The sequence below is a fragment of the Copadichromis virginalis genome, linkage group LG11 (genome assembly GCF_057382275.1).
Source record: "Copadichromis virginalis isolate Kocher_CV1m ecotype Utaka linkage group LG11, C_Virginalis_male_GT1.1, whole genome shotgun sequence".
NCBI lineage: Eukaryota > Metazoa > Chordata > Actinopteri > Cichliformes > Cichlidae > Copadichromis > Copadichromis virginalis.
The window spans coordinates 38,363,509-38,384,118 of NC_140628.1; the positions used below are offsets into that span (position 1 = coordinate 38,363,509).

The 20,610-nt window shown below is 40.9% G+C and overlaps 3 protein-coding genes across 3 annotated transcripts; all 3 read left to right on the forward strand.

Annotated features, from left to right (window-relative positions):
• Positions 1 to 275: 275 nt before the first annotated feature.
• tektl1 (tektin like 1) lies at positions 276 to 8,143 on the forward strand. Its single transcript, XM_085472359.1, has 8 exons — positions 276 to 772; positions 4,199 to 4,483; positions 4,750 to 4,854; positions 6,025 to 6,175; positions 6,509 to 6,675; positions 6,760 to 6,855; positions 6,928 to 7,041; positions 7,855 to 8,143. The coding sequence occupies exons 1-8, from the start codon at positions 443 to 445 to the stop codon at positions 8,050 to 8,052; spliced, it is 1,446 nt and encodes a 481-aa protein (XP_085328485.1). The 5' UTR covers positions 276 to 442; the 3' UTR covers positions 8,053 to 8,143.
• Positions 8,144 to 8,212: 69 nt separating this feature from the next.
• LOC146699438 (uncharacterized) lies at positions 8,213 to 13,600 on the forward strand. Its single transcript, XM_085472360.1, has 3 exons — positions 8,213 to 10,697; positions 11,727 to 11,846; positions 11,971 to 13,600. Exons 1-3 carry the CDS (start codon positions 10,646 to 10,648, stop codon positions 12,174 to 12,176), a joined length of 378 nt encoding a protein of 125 aa, XP_085328486.1. The 5' UTR covers positions 8,213 to 10,645; the 3' UTR covers positions 12,177 to 13,600.
• An 880-nt stretch (positions 13,601 to 14,480) lies between these two features.
• zp3d.2 (zona pellucida glycoprotein 3d tandem duplicate 2) lies at positions 14,481 to 19,773 on the forward strand. Its single transcript, XM_085472749.1, has 8 exons — positions 14,481 to 15,163; positions 16,740 to 16,855; positions 16,965 to 17,068; positions 17,955 to 18,129; positions 18,215 to 18,320; positions 18,810 to 18,898; positions 18,983 to 19,056; positions 19,160 to 19,773. Exons 1-8 carry the CDS (start codon positions 14,603 to 14,605, stop codon positions 19,495 to 19,497), a joined length of 1,563 nt encoding a protein of 520 aa, XP_085328875.1. The 5' UTR covers positions 14,481 to 14,602; the 3' UTR covers positions 19,498 to 19,773.
• The last annotated feature ends 837 nt before the right edge of the window (positions 19,774 to 20,610 follow it).

Here is a 20,610-nt window from a genome sequence, read left to right on the forward strand (position 1 = left end):
AAGCACTGTCTAAGTTAAATTTTAATTTCAGTCAGATTTTATATTTAAAAACACGCACATTCACAGAGCTCCTGACTTCCTCCTCCTGAAGCTTTAAAAGCATGAGGCTTAAAGCTGTAGACTTCCACCCCCACCTGTTGCAGAATTCTCACATCTCTTATAGTTTTGTCTTGTTTTTAAGTAAACTGTCTTCTATCAGTCCTCGCCTTCCTTTAAAGAACCAGATACGAAGTAGAGAGGAGCACTGACGCGCCACAGCTGTGTTTCAGTCATTTAAGAGTTTCTGTGAAAGTTTAAGGGGGAGATCACACTGAGTGCTGCGTGTCCTCTGTTCCATTTTCTCTCCAATCACCAAACAGCTTGGAGTTTCTAGTTACTTTAGCTACTGTTGCTATGGAGATGACACAAAGTTTTCACCCTGGATACTTGGTAGCAGTCACAGATGAGGCCAGTTCATAGCATAGTGATGCAGGTTCAGTCGGTTCCCCTCGGCTCTGTTACCATCGGACCGCAGTCCTGGCGCGAGGGTACGGTCCGCTCCATTCGGCGTGCTGAGCGCCTGGTCCGGCAGACTCGAGCCGGGCAGCCCGCTGCGTGCAGCCAGCCCCGGAGCGGCAGCAGCAGCGCCGCTGCAGGAGTAAGCCTAAAGCGCTCAGACGGCACAGCGGAAGTCACAGCCAGAGATAAGATAAGAGCGGAGGCGTGCAGACCGAGGAGTCGTGACTGCGTCTGCAACCAGAAGATATCAAGACGCCAAAGTGCAGGAGCCATGGTGAGACAAACGATCCACAGTGTGCCAGGGTGGTGTGAAAGCCTGAAGTTATAGATTTTAAAAGTAAATATATGTAAACTATTCTAAACTAGCGTTCACAGTTACAGGAATCCATATGAAAACTGCACAAGAGTTTAAACTTCATTTCATATTGAATAATAATGAATAACTGTTTTGCTCTGTAATTAAGTCAAGGCAGCTTTATTTGTAGAGCAAATTTAAAAGACATCAAGTATCGGACAGAGTGCTGAACAGAGGGACGTGGAATAAAAAAAAAAAAGAGGAATTAAGATAAAGGAGGTAAAGAAGATCCAAAAAATCCATATATATACACATAAGCAGACTCTTAAATACACTTGTCTATACAAGTATATATGTACACATACATGCATATACTATAGACACACACAGGTATGCACGTGGACATAAATACATGTATACATATACACATGCATACAACATCCAATGTGATAACAGACCAGAATAACTAAGATAGAATAAAAGACTTAATCAGTCTCTTTAATTATGTCATAACCCAGCACGAGCAACTGTTTTAGCATCAAAATATACTAAAAGTACCTAAATTAAAATTACTCATAATGCATTAACACACTGGAGGTGATTTTAATTACTTATACCCCTGAATAGCTTTATTTAATACAGCATTATACATATTCATAGATTTAAAATCTGCAAAGCAAAAATAATGGTGTGGTGCACACAGATGTGGAGTATTTTCTTCCTGGATTCAAGCATCTAAAAAACAGAATCACAGAGAAATACTTAAACAAAGTCTATTAAAACTGAATCAGCAAAGTATTTAAGTAAATCTACTAAACTGCTGCTACTACTACATTCCACTGCTCACCCTATCCATGCCCTCATCCTGTGGTGTTGGGCATTGTGAGCTCAACAGTACTCCAGTCCAGTGGCATGCAGACGTTAAATTTATGGGGTATGAGCCTGAAAAGGTTGGAATCTCAGCTCGTAGGGAGCCAGGATGAGATGTTTTAGGAGATAAACAGACTGAAACATTCTTTACAGAACACTGCAGAGCAATGAAAAGTAAGGTAAGGTAACTTTATTTATACCTAAAGGCAAGGTAAATTTGCTTTACAGAAAAATGACAGCATTTGACATCCCTTTAAAAACACACATACCTAGTAAATATATAAAACTCACTGTGACACATACTTTAATATTTCGAATCAAAAACAGTTCTTATTTAATTCAGTGACAGCAACGGGGACAAAGCTATTTTTATAACGCTTTGTCCTGCATCTCGGAAATAGAAACCTCCGTCCTGAGGGAAGAAGCTGAAATTCACCCCTTAGAGGATGGGAACCATTTTTAAGGATTGATAAAGCCATCCTCTGTACCTGCTTAGAGTACAGGGAGGCTAAACAAGACTGTGGCTCACCTATCAGACGACTGGACCATCTCACTATCTGATTTAGAGTTTTTCTCTGTGACAGAGGTCTGACCGAACCATGCCACCAAACAAAAGGATAAAACAGACTCAATAAAAGAACGATAAAACAAAGTTAAAATTTTTTGGTCAATGTGGAAATGAACAAGTTTCCTAAGGCAATAAAGGTGCTGGTGACCCTTTTTACAAACTGATTTGCAATTTTGATCAAAGTTCAGTTTTTCATTTATTATGGTCCCAAGATATTTATATGATTGTACTTGCTCTATTTTCTGACCTTTAATTAAAGTGACTGCGTGCCCATTTTGTTGTTTCCTAAAATCAACAACCATGTCTTTTGTTTTAGATATGTTCAGCTGGAGATGAGACTCCTCACACCACTGAACAAAGTCATCAATGACTGGACCGTGGTTAATTTCACCCTCTTTCAGTAGGCTGACAATAACAGAGTCATCTGCATATTTAATAATGACCCTGTTTTCATGTCTGCCCTGACACATATTTGTATAGAGAGTGAATAATAAGGGCGATAGGACGCACCCTTGAGGAGAACCTGTGGAGGAGAACACTGGGTCAGACAGAAGCCCATTTATTCTCACTCTTTGTGACCTGTCTGTTAGAAAATCTAAAATCCAGCCCACCAGGTTTTTCCTGATTTCAAACTGTTCTAAAAGTCTTTTAATTAAAATATGGGGCTGTGTTGTATTAAAAGCCGAAGAAAAATCAATGAAAAGAAGTCTTGCAAAAGTCCCTTTACTCTCTACATGTTTAAGAATTAGATTTAGTAAAGTCAAAAGTGCGTCCTCCACTCCTCTGTTGGGCCTGTATGCAAACTACATTGGATCCAGCTGACCTTCAGTCTCTTTCATAATCACATTTCTGATGATTTTTTCAAAGACTTTCATGACAACTGAAGTGAGGCAACAGGCCTGAAGTCGTTTAGAATTTTTGGACGACTAGATTTAGGGACAGGAACCACGACTGCTTCTTTCCAAAGAGAGGGCACATGTTGTGTTTGCAAGGATTTGTTAAAAATAACCTGAAATATAGGACTGAGTTCATCAGCACAAGATTTAATTAGGCGGCACTAATATTATCAGGACCCTGGCTCTTGTTCACACTGACTGTATGAAAGGCCTTTTTAACATCGCTGAGTTCAATAATAAAGTGCTGAGTATCTCTCAGTTTCTGTTTCAGTTCCAAAATATCCTCGCTAAAATCAGAAGAACTAAAACGAGCATAAAACATGTTCAAAGCATTTGCAAAATCTGTCTGAATTAAAACCATCTAAAATGACCTGACTGCTGCTCTGGGGATTTTGAAACCCTGCTATGGTTTTCATACAAGTCCAGGCAGACCCCAAATTTTTTGCAGCAAATTTGCTTTCAAGAAGGTTTTTGTAGCTCTGTTTTGCTTTCAAGATCTCGATTTTCAGTTCCTTGGTGGCTGTCTGAAAATCGGTAACAGCCCCCTCTTCAAAGGCCTGTCTCTTTTTCCTTAAACAGGATTTGACACTTTTAGTGACCCATGGCTTATTGTTAGCGTAAATTTTAACGCGCTTACGGGGTATAATCATGTCTTTACAAAATACTGTATAAGAGCTAGTAACATCCACCAAAGCGTCGAGATCATCTCCACAAGACTGAATAAAAACTTCCCAATCTGTACACTTAAAACATTCCTGCAAGGTAAGCACAGATTCTTCTGACCATATGTCAACATCCTTAGTCTTTGTCTTCTCTCGTTTTAAGACAGCCCACGGAGGAAAGTACAGCTTTATAAATCAGCAATATTTTACACTTGTTGGTGGAGGCAGAGCTAAATTCATTTAAGACTCTCATCTCTGAGACATTTTAAGACTTAAAACACCTTTATTTTTGAACTCTTTCTATATTAAAAGCCTTCACTTGTTTTTATTTAGATTTTCATCTTCTGCATCTTTTAAAGTTGACTGATGTTTTTGAGTATTGGACTCAGACATTGAGCTTTTTTTAAAGTTCCCTGGTGGCTCTCAGAGGACACCTGTGGCCCCGTTCCCACCTTCCAGCCTGCGTGAGCAGTGTGCCGGAGCCAGTGTTGCTGTAGTTGCTGACTACATGCGCAGAGTTCGGGAGGTGGAGGTCCAGCTGCGCAGGCAGGCTGGCAGAGTGACCGAGGAAGGTGTCAAGCTGGAGAGAGAGCGAGGACATCTGGAGAGGATGCTGCGCAGTCTTAGGACCAATCTGACCATCAACCAGAAGAGCTCGGAGGGGAGAACCAGGAGGCCATCCACCACTGAGACGGCAAGCTTACACAACACTTAAAATGCTGAAATTCTTCTGTCTACTTTGGTGTTAAAGATGCTCAACCGTGGTGAAGTATTTTCTGCCCGGCACCTCAGGATCATTTTCAGGATTTCAAGTGCAAAAACTTGCCTGCTTGCCTCACACACATACAGCATTAAATCTTTATTACCTCCAGTGTCACTGAGAGTTAATCCAGCACCAAGGATTATTTGATGAAGTTCAGAGCTGTAGACTGAGGCCCTGACAGGTCTGCCCGTTTGCAGGAGAGAGATGGTGCTGATTACTTGCTGCTGTGGGAGAGGAGAGAGCTGGCTGAGCTGAAACAGGATCTGGAGGGAACACTGAAAACCACACTGAGCCAGCTTCAGGTGATTTACAGTCCTCTGTCTTCATCGCTTGACTTGTTTTCCCTCTACTCTACCCTCACAGGCATGAGAGAGGTTAGAAAAACAACAATGCTCAGGTATCACTAACCTCCACCCTTCTTCTTTAGATTTTGTTGTTGCTGGATTTATAGGGACAGTTTATCCACCTAAACTGTTCCGATGTGAGACGAGTGAATTCTCTTAAATTTAACACATTTAAAAATCCAAAAAACTTGTGAGCAGTTTTGTGACTAGAAGTTTGGTGGATGTAGATAGTAGAAAAAAAGTAGTTCCTTTGTTTTGGTTCTTTGAAGACCAAAAGGCGAGTGCCATTAGGTTGCATTATATTCAAGAAAAGGCATAGACCCACTGATAAGATGGTACGGTGATGTGTCTGTTTTAGAGTCAGTTGTCCAGTCTTGTTGGTTAGAACTACAGGCCAGAGGAAACATATGTAAATTCACTTTTGAGGTGAACTGTTCCTTTAAGTTAAAGCTCAGGCATTTCAGGGGATGAGTAACAGGAAGTAACAGCCATGTAGCATATATCTTTGAGGTTGCTAAACTTAACATCTTTATGTTTACTGGGTTACTGAAACTCTGCTGCGTATCCAGGCTGTTGATGCCTCGACCAGCTGAATGAAGAATTGAAAGATTGCCTGCATGGGTTTCTTTAGGCTGCTAAAGCTTTTCCCCACAGCAGAACTGCTTGTTGACTCTGAATAGGCTGTATGTGTGAATGTGAGCTTGAATGAAGGTCTTTCTGTGTTGGCCCTGTGATAGACGGGGACATGTTCAGGGTCTAGTCCACCATTTGCCTTATGAGCTGGGATGCTGGGATAAGCTAAAGGCCCGAATGCCCCTGAACTGGATGGGCTGTTTGTTGTCAAGCAAGCGCACTGAACAGAGAGTATAACTGGTGCTGTTAGCCTGAGTCAAGAATAATGTACATAGACAGAAAGATACATGTAGCCACTGTGAAATAACCGATTGGTTTGCGGTTTGCATTTTCAGTCGAAAAAAAACCCCCACTTGAAAATCTCACATATTTTATGTTATGAAACTTTTTATTGTTATTTTTTACCACATTTTTCTGTCTGCAAAGTAACCTGTACCTATATATTTGTCTGCCAGCTGCTGTCCTAATGCATTATTTCCTGCCTTCTTCTTTAAGGCCCTGGGTGAGAGCAGCAGACAGCTGCTGGACTGTGCCAGTGAGAGGGCTCGAGTACTGGAACTGCTCCCTCTCAGTGGCTCTGCTGGAGGACATGACTCTGCACCTCAGACCTTTATCAAAACAGACCCCATCAGCCCCTTTACTCCAGGTACACTCAGGACAAGGAGAAGCTCTCGTTAAGAAATTATATAAGAAATAAGAGCAAATTTTGCCCAAATATCAATGAAACAAGTGAGAAAAAGAACAGCACAGTTCTTACACCACACATAAATTATATATTTTCAAAACAAGATCCTAAAAACAGAGAAGTATAAACTCCAGAACTTTAATTAAACGAATTAGTTGCTTTGTGTGTGGTCACTAATCTACACAGCCAGTGTCCCTGCTGACACTCAGAGAAAGAGCAGATCATCTTAAAACAGATCTCCTGTGTCCTCAGGATTAAAATTGACAGATAGGATATCTCCTGCTTCTCTTGCAGAGTGTAAAAAGGCTTTAGAGTCGTCCTCTCTGAGGGTCAACCAGTCGCAGCTACTGAGAGAAACCATCAGACGGACGCTAACCAGCGCCATCAGCAGGCAGAAAGCTGCTCATTGCGCTGTCAACGACGGCCTGGTGAAAAAAATTGCAGAGACAGTCACTCTGCAGGTAAAAAGATCCTGAATTAATGCAGAAGTGCATTTTTGTATTAAAGTAATAACACATACTTAACCATCATTCTGTCTTCTGTAGCAAAATCTGGCGCTGACGTCTGCAGCCACCCGGCAGGCCATGTTTCGTAAGCAGAGGGAGATCAACTGCATTCGTCACAGCCACGGCAGAGCACAGGTCAGAGAGCGTGTGGAGCGTGTTTATTTGAGATTTCATGAAAACGTTTGGCTCACGCTGTCCTGCTCACAGGGTCCAGAGTACAGCGGCGATCTTCTGTCCAGAGAGAAGCTCAACAGGCCTCTGGTGAAGGTTTATCAGAGACACCCGGGGACACAGTTACCTGAAGCTGCTCAGCTCATTCAGGTGCGTCCGACACGCATTCGGCTGCCACATTCATTATCATACTTCCTGAAGTGTGTTTTGGCCTTTACCTCGTCCTGATGTCAGGTATCTGAGTCTCTGACTGCTGAGGTTACATGTGTGTGTTTGCACTGTGATGCTAAGCTGGGAGTGTACTCTAAGCCAGCTGGACCTTTTGTGCTGAAACGACTAAGCTAACAGACTCTGCTGCAGGTGTGTCAACATGGACGGTGCCTTTCACATGAAAACTGAACCAGTGATAAATTGAACATAATTAATCTGCAGCTTTAATATTTCCAATCATGTTTTCTTTTTTATATTCTGGTAACATTTAATAACTTTACTGATTACTGATGGATAAATATTTAATACACATTTGTACAAAGAAAAAAAAATCCAAATACAGGGTGAGCTGAATGCTCTGGGGTGATGTTAGTTTGCACTTGAACTCAGCAGAAACTAATCTGCATGTTTGTCTGCAGAAACTGAAGCTGAGACTTGTTTCTAAATTCTGCCTCATGCATTTTATGGTTTGCAAAAATAAATTGTGACCTCAAAGCAGAACGATAGGCGTGAAGCACAGTCTCACTCTTCAGCTCAGTCTTTAAAATGATGCTTAATAATGCTTTGCATGTCAGATACGGCTAAAAATGAACACAAACTGAACATTTACCAGGATTCGTATCATTATCATTATGGAGTACAGTGGCTGGTGTTCACTTGTATTAAAAAGCAAAGTGGTTTATCACTCTAACCTCTCATTTTTCCTCAGACAAACAAAATCATTTTGAAATGTGTTTCCTGTGTGTCTCTCAGAGCGGTGCAGCGCTCAGACGATGTCTTAAGTCCTCTGAGGGTGAGCTGGGGAAGCTGGAGCACACATGTCTGCAGCTGCTGGATGACCTGCAGGGCAAGAGAGCTGCAGCTCAGGTGGACGCAGCTGTGGTCCGCATGAGGCGTCAGCAGGTCGACAAGCGAGCCATGCCCGCTTTCCTCCAGCAAGGGGCGCTGTGATGCTAATTTAGTTAATGATGGGAACTATTTACAGGTTAAAGAACATTAGAACAGCTTGAAAATGCACTTTAAGGTAAAATGTTCATGCACAGTCTTGTTTCTTTGGCTTATTTATGTTTTTCCTAAGCTGTTTAGTTTTAGTTGAACTGTATTACATAATCATAGATATTTAATACACAAGTGATCTGCAAATTTCAGAAAAAACACATTTTATTCACAAACCAAAACATTACATGTTTCAACTTAGAAAATATACAATTTTGGAAATATTAGCTCATTTTGAATTTGATGTGGCAACACGTCTCAAAAAAGTTGGGACAGATTGTGTGGCAGTGTCCTGTGGCCCCTCTTCTTTTATATCCAGTCCCTAAATGTCCAGGGTCTGGGGAGAGCAGCTGCTGGACCTTTGGTCCTTTTCTTCTCTGATAGCTGATTCTAGCTGCTTAACAGTTATATTTCTTGTTTCATGATGCTTCAAAGGTTTTCTGTTGATGAAAAGTCTGGAATGCAAGCTGGCCACTCCAGCACTGAGTTCTGATAATAAGTCAGATTGTCCCTCTCGTCCTCAGTCTGGAGGACACAGCGTCCATGTTTTCCAGTAAGAATTTCAGATTTCAATTTGTCCACAGAACAATTTTCCACTTTGCCTTTTAACGAGCTTTTTCCCCAGAGAAGTTCTTTGCATGGATGTGCGTTACCCTGCTTTTGGGGATGGCGCAGAGAGCTGTGTTCAAAGACTGTGATTTCTGGAAATGTTGCTGAGTCCATGCAGTTGTTTCCATGACTGAATCATGTTGGTTTTTAATGCAGGGCTGCCTGAGGGTCCAACGATCACAGGCATACAGTTTAGAGTTTTGACTTGATCATCATTTGCATATCACCATCATGCAGATGATGAGATAGTTTTTTACACCAAGAAGTATTATTATAACTTTTCATGTTAATCTCAGACTCTTCTGTTGGTACAGCCCATCCAAAAATCCTGTTCTCCAGATTTAAATTCTAGTGTGTCTGAGCCGTCTGATCTGTGGATGGATATTCTAACCAAACTCTGAGCTGATAGCCTCATACTGCATCATCTTGTTAAATACGACAACTTCTGGCTCCAAAAAAATGAGCACTGTTCGATTCAATTCAATTCAATTTTATTTATATAGCGCCAAATCACAACAAAAGTCGCCTCAAGGTGCTTTATATTGTACAGTAGATACAGAGAAAAGCCCAACAATCATATGACCCCCTATGAGCAAGCACTTTGGTGACAGTGGGAAGTAAAAACTCCCTTTTAACAGGAAGAAACCTCCGGCAGAACCATGCTCAGGGAGGGGCGGGGCCATCTGCTGTGATTGGTTGGAGTGGGAGAAGCAAAACACCATCTTTGACACTTAAAATACAAAATCAAAGACCATGGGGTATGTCTGTTTGTTGTTTGCACCAACAGGCATCTGGAGCTATCATCAAGTGGACACTCAAAGAACTGCAGCATTTAGGAATCGCATGCTAAATACTGCAGGCTGTTATTCTGCAGTCTGGCCTGATAGAATAGAATAGCCTTTATTGTCATTGTACATGTGCAATGAAATTGTGATGTATAGTAGGAGAGATGAAATAAAAAAGAGAGCTTTGTTTGAGCTGCCTTCTCTCACTGGAGAGTTTAACGCCTGTGCTGTTAGGATGAAATCTTCAGCAGCTCCACAGAATTCAGCTCTGGGTTTGAAACCAGTATAATTCTGTGGGTTTCTCTCAAGACAGCATATCACTCCACAGACACTTTCATTCTGATCTAATTAGGCTATCTGTTATTGAAATAACAATAATAACAACAATGGAAAGAATGACTTTTTGTATGCCTGAAAAACAGAAATAGGAAAAAGTATCCAGAGATGGAGTAATTCGATTATCTTATCTAACACACAATAATCATATACTGCAGATTATCTCAATGCAAACACTATGAACAAATCTTACTGTGAAAAAACATGAAATCACCCTGTGTTCAGTTTGAAACTGTGGGACTGTTCATTGCTTCTAATCACTTTTCTCGTCATGGGACTGCAGGTCACTTGACATCCCTCCCACCAAACTCAACGTCTTTCATTAGGAGATGAGATGTGATTTAATAAACCTGCCCTGCTTCACCTCAGTACAGACACATGTCACATCATTCTTTAGAAAAAAAAAACCTCAAGAAAGCTTAATACTTTCCACTTTTTCCACATTTTAAGCTACACAGATGTGGATTTTCTTCATAAAGCCCCGTTGATTATCTTAAGTCTGAATGGACCTTTTCTAAGCAGCCATGGCTTCGAACAGAAGTCTAACAGTCTAATTTAATCATAAGGAGTGGGGTGGGAGATTCTCCCAGAGTTGATTAAGGGAATATTAAGAGAAACCAGTAAGAGATTTACCTTCAGATCTCTGTGGCTGCTCCGTCTGCGTGAAGCTAGTTTGTAAAACTTTAGCTTTAAATTAAAAGAACAAACAAAAAACAACTTGATTTCTTGAATTCAAGATGAAAACAGCGGATTCATTCTAGAAAATATTCTGAAAGAAACGCCTTTAAGAGCTGAAGCGTCGACCGGAAACATCAGTGATGTCGAAGCTGTTTGGCTCTCTGCTTCTCCTGTGTTTACTTCCAGCTGTGGGTAAGTCAGCAAAGACGGTGTGTGCATGCTTCTGCTCGTGTGTTTAAAGGCACAATCCATGCAGCTATAGCAGACAGAAAACTCCAAGGTTAACATTAATATAAAAAACCTTATTTTCTTGCATAATTAAGATCTATTATTTTCCCCTCATTGTTTGATGTATGAAATTTTTGGAAAAGAACTATTTAAGTAGCTTTAATGTGAGATGAAGAAAGATGTAACTGGGAAACTGGAACCATTACACCTTATAAAACTGCCTAAATAAAATTATTTTAAAATACAGAAATATTTTTGTTTAGTAATGAATATGTTTGATCTTTGTATTACTTGTACATATAAAAAACCTCTTTGTGTCACATGATGCCGTTCCATAAGAAATATCCAAGTGCATTAGCAATCAGAGGTAGTTAACATAGAAGAGTTTAAATAGCTGAGGCTAACAGACAGTGCACAAGAGAGTGCACGCAGGGTGGAGTGGGTGGAGGTGAGACAGAAGGATACATGTGAGAGTAAAAGGGAAGGTTTATAAGACGGTAGTGAGACCTGCTGTGACGTATGGTTTGGAGACTGTGGCACTGATAAAACAACACGAGGCAGGATTTCACTGAGAGTGACCGGACAGGATTAGAAGCGAATATATCAGAAGAGGCGAGCCTGAGTTTGTTTGGACATGCGCAGAGAAGGGATGGTGGATATGTTTTAGAAAGGATGTTTAATACCAGGCAGGAGATGCGTGATGTAGTGGAGGAGGATCTGCAGATGGTGACCTCTAAAGGAAGCAGCTGAAAGAAGAAGTGGTTAACATTCGTGTTAGTGGTAAAGAGAAAGCAGTGTGTTTCATCATATTAGGGCTGCAACAAATAAATATTCTAACCACTGATTAATCTCGGTGATTAATCATTTTGAAGTACATTTTTAAAAGCAGTTTAAAAGACATCCGTTTTTACCATCCTTGTATTTTGTGATTATTATGATTCAGTTGACTTTTTTTACTGTGGCTCACATGCAAAACTCACATCTGTACTTCAGTTCCCCTCTTCTGTTACACCTGTGTGTTCCCCACCATCTCCCCTCTGGACTGCATCAGATTCCCCCTGAAGTGTCCACCTGGGCAGCTCTGTCTGTCCAGCCGAGCCGTGGGTGAGAAAGGTGAGTTCAACTCGAGTCACTGAAAGTCAAATTTAAATGAATCAAAACTGAGAAAAAGAAGCGAGAAAGGTCAGCGCCCGGCTCGGGGAGGAGTGTGTCAGTGTGATTTGCTTCTTTCTTTCAGGGGACTTCCGTGTGGTTTTGTACGAGAAGAGCTGCGTCCTGCCCTCCCTGTGCGGAATCACGGGTGAAAAATACGCGCTGGGACTCAACTTCACCTTCACCAATGAATGCTGCAACACTCACTTGTGTAATGGCGCTGCTACATCTGCTGCCCCCTACTGGATTGGGACATTATTCACACTTCTAACTCTGTACTCCGTTTGGTGAATAGTCAACGATATAAAGCAGTTCGGCAGAGATAGAGTTCCTATTTCCGCCCTCTAATGGACAAAAGCTGTACTAAACTTTTTTAAAACACTATATTTATTTATTTTTACTCTAACAGTAAATCGGTAACAATAAGGCAAGCGCACCAGTGTAGTTCAAGTTCAAGTTCAAATTTTATTCGCCACATGCAGTGGCAGGTTGCCCTGCAGTGGAATGAACCCGCCCCCGACCTTACACACACTACACAGACATCACATGGGGATACAAGTCAGAGAACGGTTGCATTACAGAAAAACCACTGAAATGTCCACTACAATGGGAAAGTACAAGAGGAAAAAAAGAGACCTCTACTCATGCTGGGCTCCTATAGGAGGACAGCATGAGAACAGGAAACAAAAAAACTCCTCTGCACAGAAAGCACAGAAATGTCCACAGTACAACATTATAGAGCACGTGACCAGCAACAGGGATGGGTAGGGGATAAGGAGTAATCCCAGGCAACACAGCAGCCATCCTGTAATATCCAAATTCACACAGACACACATGAAAAAGTACAACGTTTAAAACAAACAATGTCCTGGTAAATTTTCTGTTGGATCCAAAAATCTCACAAAATTAAAAAAAACGTTTTGTCGTTCAGTATATGCAGGTCTTGAAGGTTTGAGTCCATTTATAATATTTTGTCTTCATTAATTTTTGCTCATTTTTATGATATGTCTGTGTTTCTGGATACAAACCAATCACAGTGAATCACAGTGAAACAGGCTTTCTTTAGCCTCTGCACATTTAGTTCATATGCATATTTATATCGTAACAATTTACCTGCATTAACCAGTTACAGTGTATTAATCTGAGGCATGAATTCACCTGCGGATATTTTCATTTTAAAATCTTTGTTCTGTGCATTTATTTCATGACCTGAAGTTTCTGACGAGCAGGATGGAAACATTCTAAAATACTGATATGACTGCCTTTTAGTGGTGTGCAGATTCTTCCGATACCAGTAATTTATATTCTAGAATCGATTCTCATATTAAAATATCGATATTTTAGTACTTTGGGGTAAATTTGTAGTTTTTCATTAACAGGAACACAGTGGAAAGAAACTATATCATTCTGATCGTCTAAATTGGAAGGAACTACTTCCTCTTACGCCTTTCACAGTCATATGCGAAATATAAATGTATAAATGTGTGGCAGCCCCTGGCGTGGGCATTCACAACAATGGCTGAGCGTGAACGGAGTCATGTGTGGACGTATTTTACCTCCACAAACGGCCGAGACGTGGTTTGCGATACATGTGGCAAGACAGTGAGGTGCTGTGTCAACACCACTAACCTGTCAAACACCTCAGAGTAAATCATATCACAGAATATGACGAGCGTATGTTGAGGCGAACTGAAGAGGAGGAGAGGGACAGGTGCTGCTAGACAGATGAATTTCGCGGAGTCCTTTAGTGCTGCAGGCAGGCAACGTGTTCAAATAGTGCAAAACTTCAGTTTTGTTTTTAATTTCTACATGATAATTCTACATTATTAAGCAATATGAACAAGTAGTCTGATGTCCTGTAATCATTATGAAGTTATATTATTACGACTACATAATACAATTATATATTGTATTATGAAATACAATGAAACATTAAGTTTTTGTAGAGAGTATTGGTATCGGATCAGTATCGTCGATACGACTCGACGGAAAGGAAATCAGTGGTATCGCACATCACTACTGCCTTTCTTTAACAGTCCTTTGTATATATCAGCAGGTGTTTTGGAGGTCCATTGAGTTAAATGTGTTGGTTTTACAAAGCATGCAACCTGTAGAAGTGTAAAGGTTTTTTATTCAGATTGAATCGATTCCTGTTATTGAAACAGTCAGGATAAGAACATCTGTCACCAGATGGTGAATCTTTTCACTCCTTTTAGAACACAAACAGTGACGAGTCACAGCCTGGCACCAAAATGTAGGCATAGACTAAACATCCAGGGTACCAATTGTTCCTGTTCCTCTGTATCATAGACATTAAATTGGTGGCATTTTGCATTGAAAATATATGTTTCATGATGAGATGCTGATCCCATGACCAGATGCTCAATAACAAAAATCATGCTGTTTTCTGCCCTGAAAACTGAATATATTTGTCTTCTTCTGTACTTCTGAAAGACAAAAAAAATGCTGGAAAAATAAAGCAAATGTAAAAGCACAAAATGTCAACCCAACCTTCTGTACTAACAGAGCCTGTAACTGGGAAATCTTTCATAGTATGAGAGATTGCGCGTTTTAATTAACTATGAAAAAGCAGCTGATTCTGGGGGAGGTCAGGTGATCCTCCTGGAAAACATCAAAACGTTGTTTTTACTTCAAACAGCCGGTGAGTGGCGCCCTTTGCTGTCCATCTGCGCCAGGTGTTGTTAATTTACCTCCACATGAGGAGAGCATCATCAGCCGTGACAGCCAACCTTCCGCCCTTTCGGACACTTTGTTGTATGTCACTGGGATTTCCGGGCATGCTTTACCTACCTTTCCTTCTCTTGCTGCCCGTGTTTGCGTCCACTGAAGCGGGGACAGCGGCCCCTCGGCCTTCGGAGCAGACAGCGCAGGTGATGAGAAAAGTTCCCCGGAGAGAAACGCCGACTCTCCTTTCGCCGCCGTACCTCCACCTCCCGGTGTTTCTGGACTCTCAAGTGCCGCTGGTGGATAAGAAGTACTTCTCTCCGCTCAGGGGCACGGGAGTGGAGCCTCTGCCCGAGCGCGTCCGGGACATCCTGCTCCCTATTCCGCCCAAACCCACTCCGCCCAGCGTCTCGGATGTTTCCGTGAAGACTACGTGTAAGCGGACAAAGATGCAAGTCCAGGTGGAGAGGAGCCTTCTGGGAACGGGTGAAGCCCGGTCTCAGCTCAAGCTGGGCACGTGCACAGCCAGCAAATCCACGAGGGATTACTTTTATTTTGAGTATGGCCTCGGTATGTGTGGAACCAAGCGCACGGTAAGTCTCAGGCAAGAAAGGACCCCAGAGAATTAAAAACGGAATTATACTGATTTTCTGTTCTTGTCCGAGATGATTAACCAGTTAAAAAAGACAGCTTTGTTTTGCGTCTTTAGTGGGTTACAGTGGACACAGAACTGTTACACCAATGACGACATCTAAAACGGTGAACATGTCAGTTATATGCCAGGCTTTGCTCCAGTAGGTTAAACTGGGCCTGGTACTACTTATTTCTTGGACTCACTAGAGTAGCTTTGCTTGATTTGTTTAATTTTACCGATTACCGGGCCTACAGCCCCAAGTTCACCCTCTGTCTGGAGCAAGATGCCTCACCTCACTTTAAAAAAAGCTTGCTTCTGATTGGTTCCCCCTGGCAAATGTAGGCTTGATCAGGAGGCGATTGGTTTTCTGTACTCACTGCCAGAGGAACTAACTTTATGACGTCACACCGAGCCAAGAGTCGGGGGGAAACTGTTAAACTGGACCTTTGGCTCACAGGGGTTACTGTTACACACACACACACACACACACACACACACACACACACACACACACACACACACACACACACACACACACACACACACAGAAAATATGAAAAAGAAAAATTATAGATGAGTTATAAATATGTCCATCTTTGGAGTTGCATACAGAAGCATCCATTATACTATTTCAACAATATCTGACTTTTTCTTGGCACAGCACAGGCAGGGTAAAATTATTTTTTTAGTTCAGAGCAGGAATTTTGTGCTGCTGTTTAAGCGTATTCATCTTTAATAAGATCACAAAATGGGGAAAAAATACTGGAAGAGATTGTTGTTGTTTTTTTTTTTTTTACAAGAACCATGCAGAACAGAATCTGCCAAAAGTCCAACTTAAACAAGTGACTTATTAATCAATAAATCTGCCTTTAAATAAAACACAAAATGCTAAATATGTAGCGCAAAACAAGTCACAATGAATGCAAATTTATTAACAGAACATAAGGACACATATTTACTGAGAGCTGGAGGACAAGTCTTTGCCCCCCTGTTCCTAGCTTCAATGACCGGTCTGTATATGCACTTATTTCTGTCACACAAATTAATCAAAGTATTGCACTATTCATCTGATTGCATAGAGAAATCTTCTGTGCTGGAAAGATGTGGACATATTTATATATTTATACCCTCGTTTGTCCACTAAGGGGCTCTGTAGTAGGACACCACAGTCAGATAAACCTTTTTGAGTGTTTGGAGTTTTGGTCAGGTGACACAAAACACCCGATGATGTCAGCATTACTGTAAGATTTCATATTCCTATTGAACAAATAAGAAAACAATAGATATATTTCAATAAAAGTAGTTTAAATGTATGTTTCCATAACATTTTCATGTACTGCAGTAATTTATATTTGAATTTTAGTTTTTTGACTAAATCTTCAGTCATAAGATTAGGATTACATGTTGAGTAAGATTATGTCTACACCTGCTGTGATTCACTGTTGGCATTCAGCTCACTGCTGAGCCATAAAAGCCTGTCTCATAACTGTAGACAAAGTTTTATTTAAATGTTAATATAAAAATTCTGGTTGCAGATCATTGATAACCAGGTTGTCTATTCAAACACACTTCGTTACGACCCACCGAGACTCAAAGGACCAATCAGGCGAGTGGTGCCCTTCAACCTACCTGTGTCATGTTATTTTAACAGGTGAGCTTAAAAGATTAAATTGAGGACAGACAGAAACTTATTCATAACACACAAACTGTTTATTAATGCTGTTTTTCCAATTTTTTTTTTAATGCTAACAACCTTTTAGGTACCAATACACCTACAAAATTGGCTACATACCAAAGGTGCCCATACGCAGGCTCTTCAAACGAGTAAAGAACGGAGCTAAATTCAGTCTGACGCCACGAAACGGTAAACCTACAGAAATGTGTGCAGTTATTAAACCCCGGTGGATTTCTGAGGTTCTTGGTGGTCTTTGTTTATCAAATTAAATTAATTTTTGATAAACATTTTTCAATATCATTCAGAAGCAAGACCTTGATGTTAATGTGACAAATGCAAAGCTTGCAACTCTGTGCAGGTGCTAGAAACAGATTAATGTCAAAATCACTCGTGTGGTTTTGCTGAGTCACTGTTTCTTTAAGCACAGTATCCTAGTACACACCTCCACACTAATCATGAGTCTTTGGATCCAGGAGGACATTTATATCTGGAATAATGATGTATTTTATTTAGATTACCAAACATTTAATTATTTCAATTTGATATGTGTTTATGAAGATCACAAGTTAAATGTCCAGTTTTGTTGTATTTCATAAAGATAAAAAATCCTCCCTATAGTGATTGAATCCAGATCTGAATAGAAACATTAATTTCTTAAGTTGGTGCCACATTTCATCCAGATGTGTTCATAACTATTTGAGTCATGCTGCTAACAAACAAACTGCTTGGTGGCGCCATGGTGACGTCACCCTCATAAATATGTTGATGCTTTATGAGCTAAGATATCCAGGGAACACAAGGTTTTAATCATGTAGCAAGCTGACTTCAGAGATTCATTCTTTGCTACTAATATTTTGTTTTTGGCACCAACTTTACTCCTAACTGACACGTCAAGGATTTTGCAGATTGTCTGGAAAATACTTTGTCCAGTAGATATTCCGTCGATATTCAGGTGAATTTTTGCTTGCTTTCACACAACTGCTATCAAAATGATTTGTTTTTAAAGTGTGAGTGAGCTTTGCAGGTGCTTTTCCTGTCGCTTTACTGCTAATTTACTGTCCTATTTTCCTTTTAGCGAAATGGGAAAGGCTGTCCCCATCAGATCAGTACGTGCTCGGAAAGCCCATGTACTTTCAGGCCGAGGCCCTGCCCATGTCCCACGATGAGAGACTGTACATCCACTCGTGTTATGCCACTCCAGAGAAGTCCCACACATTCACGCTTAGATTCCCTGTTGTGAGAAACTTTGGGTAATGAATGTCACACGTCAAAAAAGCTGAAGCATTATTAAAAAAAAATCATGCCATGGTCAGCTGTTTTCTCTTTCTGATAAAGATGTATGGTTGAAAGCAAAGGCGGGCGCTCCAGGTTCATCCCGTACAGAAACGATGCTGTGAGATTCTCTGTGGATGCGTTCCTGTTCAAGGGAATGATGGGCCAGGTCAGCCGAAGTGTCACCAGACTATAATGTGCTTCATATGTTCTTGTACTTTATTTTATCCCAAGTTCTTTGCCGTAAATCAGTGATGGCTTGCATGTGTACTGAGAAGTAAGTAGATCTCGACATGTGCCTTTACCCGCTTGATTTAAAAATTTGAGTAAAGCAGAAGTCTTATATTTAAAACAAGCAAAGAGCTTCTTTATGCAGGCGCATTGTTATAATTACTCCACATCTTTCGCTGTTAATTATTTGCTTCATGCAAATTAATTGTTTGCTAAGCCTGTGCATGTGTAACTGTAAAAATTCAGTGGTTTTGGATGGCTGACCCCTTTTTTAAATTAAATTGGGTTAGATTTGGCCCCCATATTAAAAAAACAAACAAAAAAAAAAAAAACATTTTTGGGAATATCTGGGAGTCAGTGTGGTTTGACTGAATAAAGCGATTTAAAAGCTAATAGAGTAAACTTGCTTTTTCTGTATCTGCTGCAGCAGCTGTACATGCACTGCATCATGTCTGTGAGCAGTTCGGTGCCTACACCCACAGCCAAGTCCTGCAACTACGACACAAAGGCCAGAAGGTTAGATTTCCCCTGAAGCTCTTCTTAAAAACGCTGTGATATGATGATATTGAAAGCGTCTGTTGTCTTTGCTGCTTTGTGCAGATGGGCTGAGCTGTATGGATCAGACACAGTGTGCAGCTGCTGTGACTCCAACTGTAGCTCTTCAGCATCCAATGGTGAATCATCACTTAAACTTTTCTTTGTTTAAAAAAAAAAAAAATTGTTTGCTTTCTGCTGGAATTAAATGATTGAATATTAAAACATTTTCAACTTTTCCAGAGACTCAAATAATCAGCAGTCGGCCGTGGACCATAGAACCTAAAGCGAAAGCCATCGGCTCCCTGAAGAGGAACACGATCTCCACCAAAACAACAGCGGCACCGGAGTCAGTCATGACTGAGTGGAGGTGGACGTCACAGCCGGTGGTGACAGCAGCGCTTCCGATGGATAAGGTGGAGAAAACGGTGAAGGATTTGGAGTGGCCGTTTGGAGGTGGTGGAGTGATGTGGACTGAGGAGGAAGGTGAGGAAAAGCAGGGGAAGGGCTCTGCTTCTGTGGAGGAGGTGATCGCAGAACCCCGCCGGATATTTGAAGAAATATTTGATTTTGACAAATAAAGCTGGAGTTTGATCAGCGACGAGCTTCCTCCGGGTCTCTAATTTCAAACCAAATTAATTCCACTTATATTTTTGCAAAAATGTTTTCTGTGGTAAACAAGTTTGAGAAAGTTGTTGTTGATACTGAGCAAATTGATTACCTTTATTTGATTTGCATCACTAAATCTATAAACAATGACATAAAGATTATTGGAAATTCAATCTCATACTTACTGAGCGATGGGTGAGAAAGTGGACACCCCCGTAGGTTCTATAGAAAATAAACTTCATTGTGAAGCTCCAGGTCTGCCATCTTGTCGTTTGTGAGGACCAGATGTGTAGGTCAAAGCATGTCAGTGTGAATTTAATGTGTGCAGTGACTCAGTTTAGACATTTCTGTACTATCAATAATTATTTGGACTTCAATCACAGAGAGAAAGAAATGCAGGACTCACACTGGATCATCTCTCCAACAGTAAGAGAAGATATGAATGCAACTAATTTCAATTCAATGAGCATTTTGTCATCATTTCTATTTCTGTAAAAATTCAGGCGCTGGTAGTGAAGTGTTATTTTTCACCATGTTGTCGTGCATAAGACGGCACGGCGAGAACTTGTGGGGCAGAGTGGTGCAGTGGTCAGCGCTGTCGCCTCGCATCAAGATTGTTGGTTTGAATCGAGCAGCCAGCTGCGCCCTTCTGTGTTTGCATGTTCTGCTTGTGTCTACGTGGTTCTTCATGGTCATGCAGAGATCCTCCCACGGTACAAAAACAAGCAAAGGCATAGCCATCCTAAATTGGTTGAAGGTGTGATTGAATGACCACCCGTCTTGTGTGTGCCCCACTTCTCTCACCCTGTGACAGTTGGGATGGGCCCCTCTTACAGGGTGATAGAGTGGGTGGATGAATGGATGTTATAGTTTTCCCCGAGTCTTGTATACAGTTGGTCTTCTGTTTAGATCCCGAGGAGTTTAAAGCACTTCTACACTGACTGAACATCTCAGACCCAAAGGCTACATCCATCTTTTGTAAATGGCAAATCTGCATCCAGCTTCTTGTTAGCTTGTTTATTATGAATTAAAAGATTTGCTGTGCTATAATTTAATATAGGACCATCTAAGGTGTCTTGTGCTGC

Excerpts from the sequence above, each read along its gene's own strand:
- tektl1 (XM_085472359.1), top strand. The coding sequence starts at position 443 with ATGAGGCCAGTTCATAGCATAGTGATGCAGGTTCAGTCGGTTCCCCTC. Across the intron at positions 4,855-6,024 it reads CCACACTGAGCCAGCTTCAG|GCCCTGGGTGAGAGCAGCAG; the intron begins GTGATTTACAGT and ends TTCTTCTTTAAG. Across the intron at positions 6,676-6,759 it reads CAGAGACAGTCACTCTGCAG|CAAAATCTGGCGCTGACGTC; the intron begins GTAAAAAGATCC and ends TGTCTTCTGTAG.
- zp3d.2 (XM_085472749.1), top strand. The coding sequence starts at position 14,603 with ATGAGGAGAGCATCATCAGCCGTGACAGCCAACCTTCCGCCCTTTCGG. Across the intron at positions 18,130-18,214 it reads CCTGTTGTGAGAAACTTTGG|ATGTATGGTTGAAAGCAAAG; the intron begins GTAATGAATGTC and ends TTTCTGATAAAG. Across the intron at positions 18,321-18,809 it reads TCAAGGGAATGATGGGCCAG|CAGCTGTACATGCACTGCAT; the intron begins GTCAGCCGAAGT and ends TATCTGCTGCAG.
- LOC146699438 (XM_085472360.1), top strand. The coding sequence starts at position 10,646 with ATGTCGAAGCTGTTTGGCTCTCTGCTTCTCCTGTGTTTACTTCCAGCT. Across the intron at positions 10,698-11,726 it reads GTGTTTACTTCCAGCTGTGG|TTCCCCTCTTCTGTTACACC; the intron begins GTAAGTCAGCAA and ends TCTGTACTTCAG. Across the intron at positions 11,847-11,970 it reads CCGAGCCGTGGGTGAGAAAG|GGGACTTCCGTGTGGTTTTG; the intron begins GTGAGTTCAACT and ends TCTTTCTTTCAG.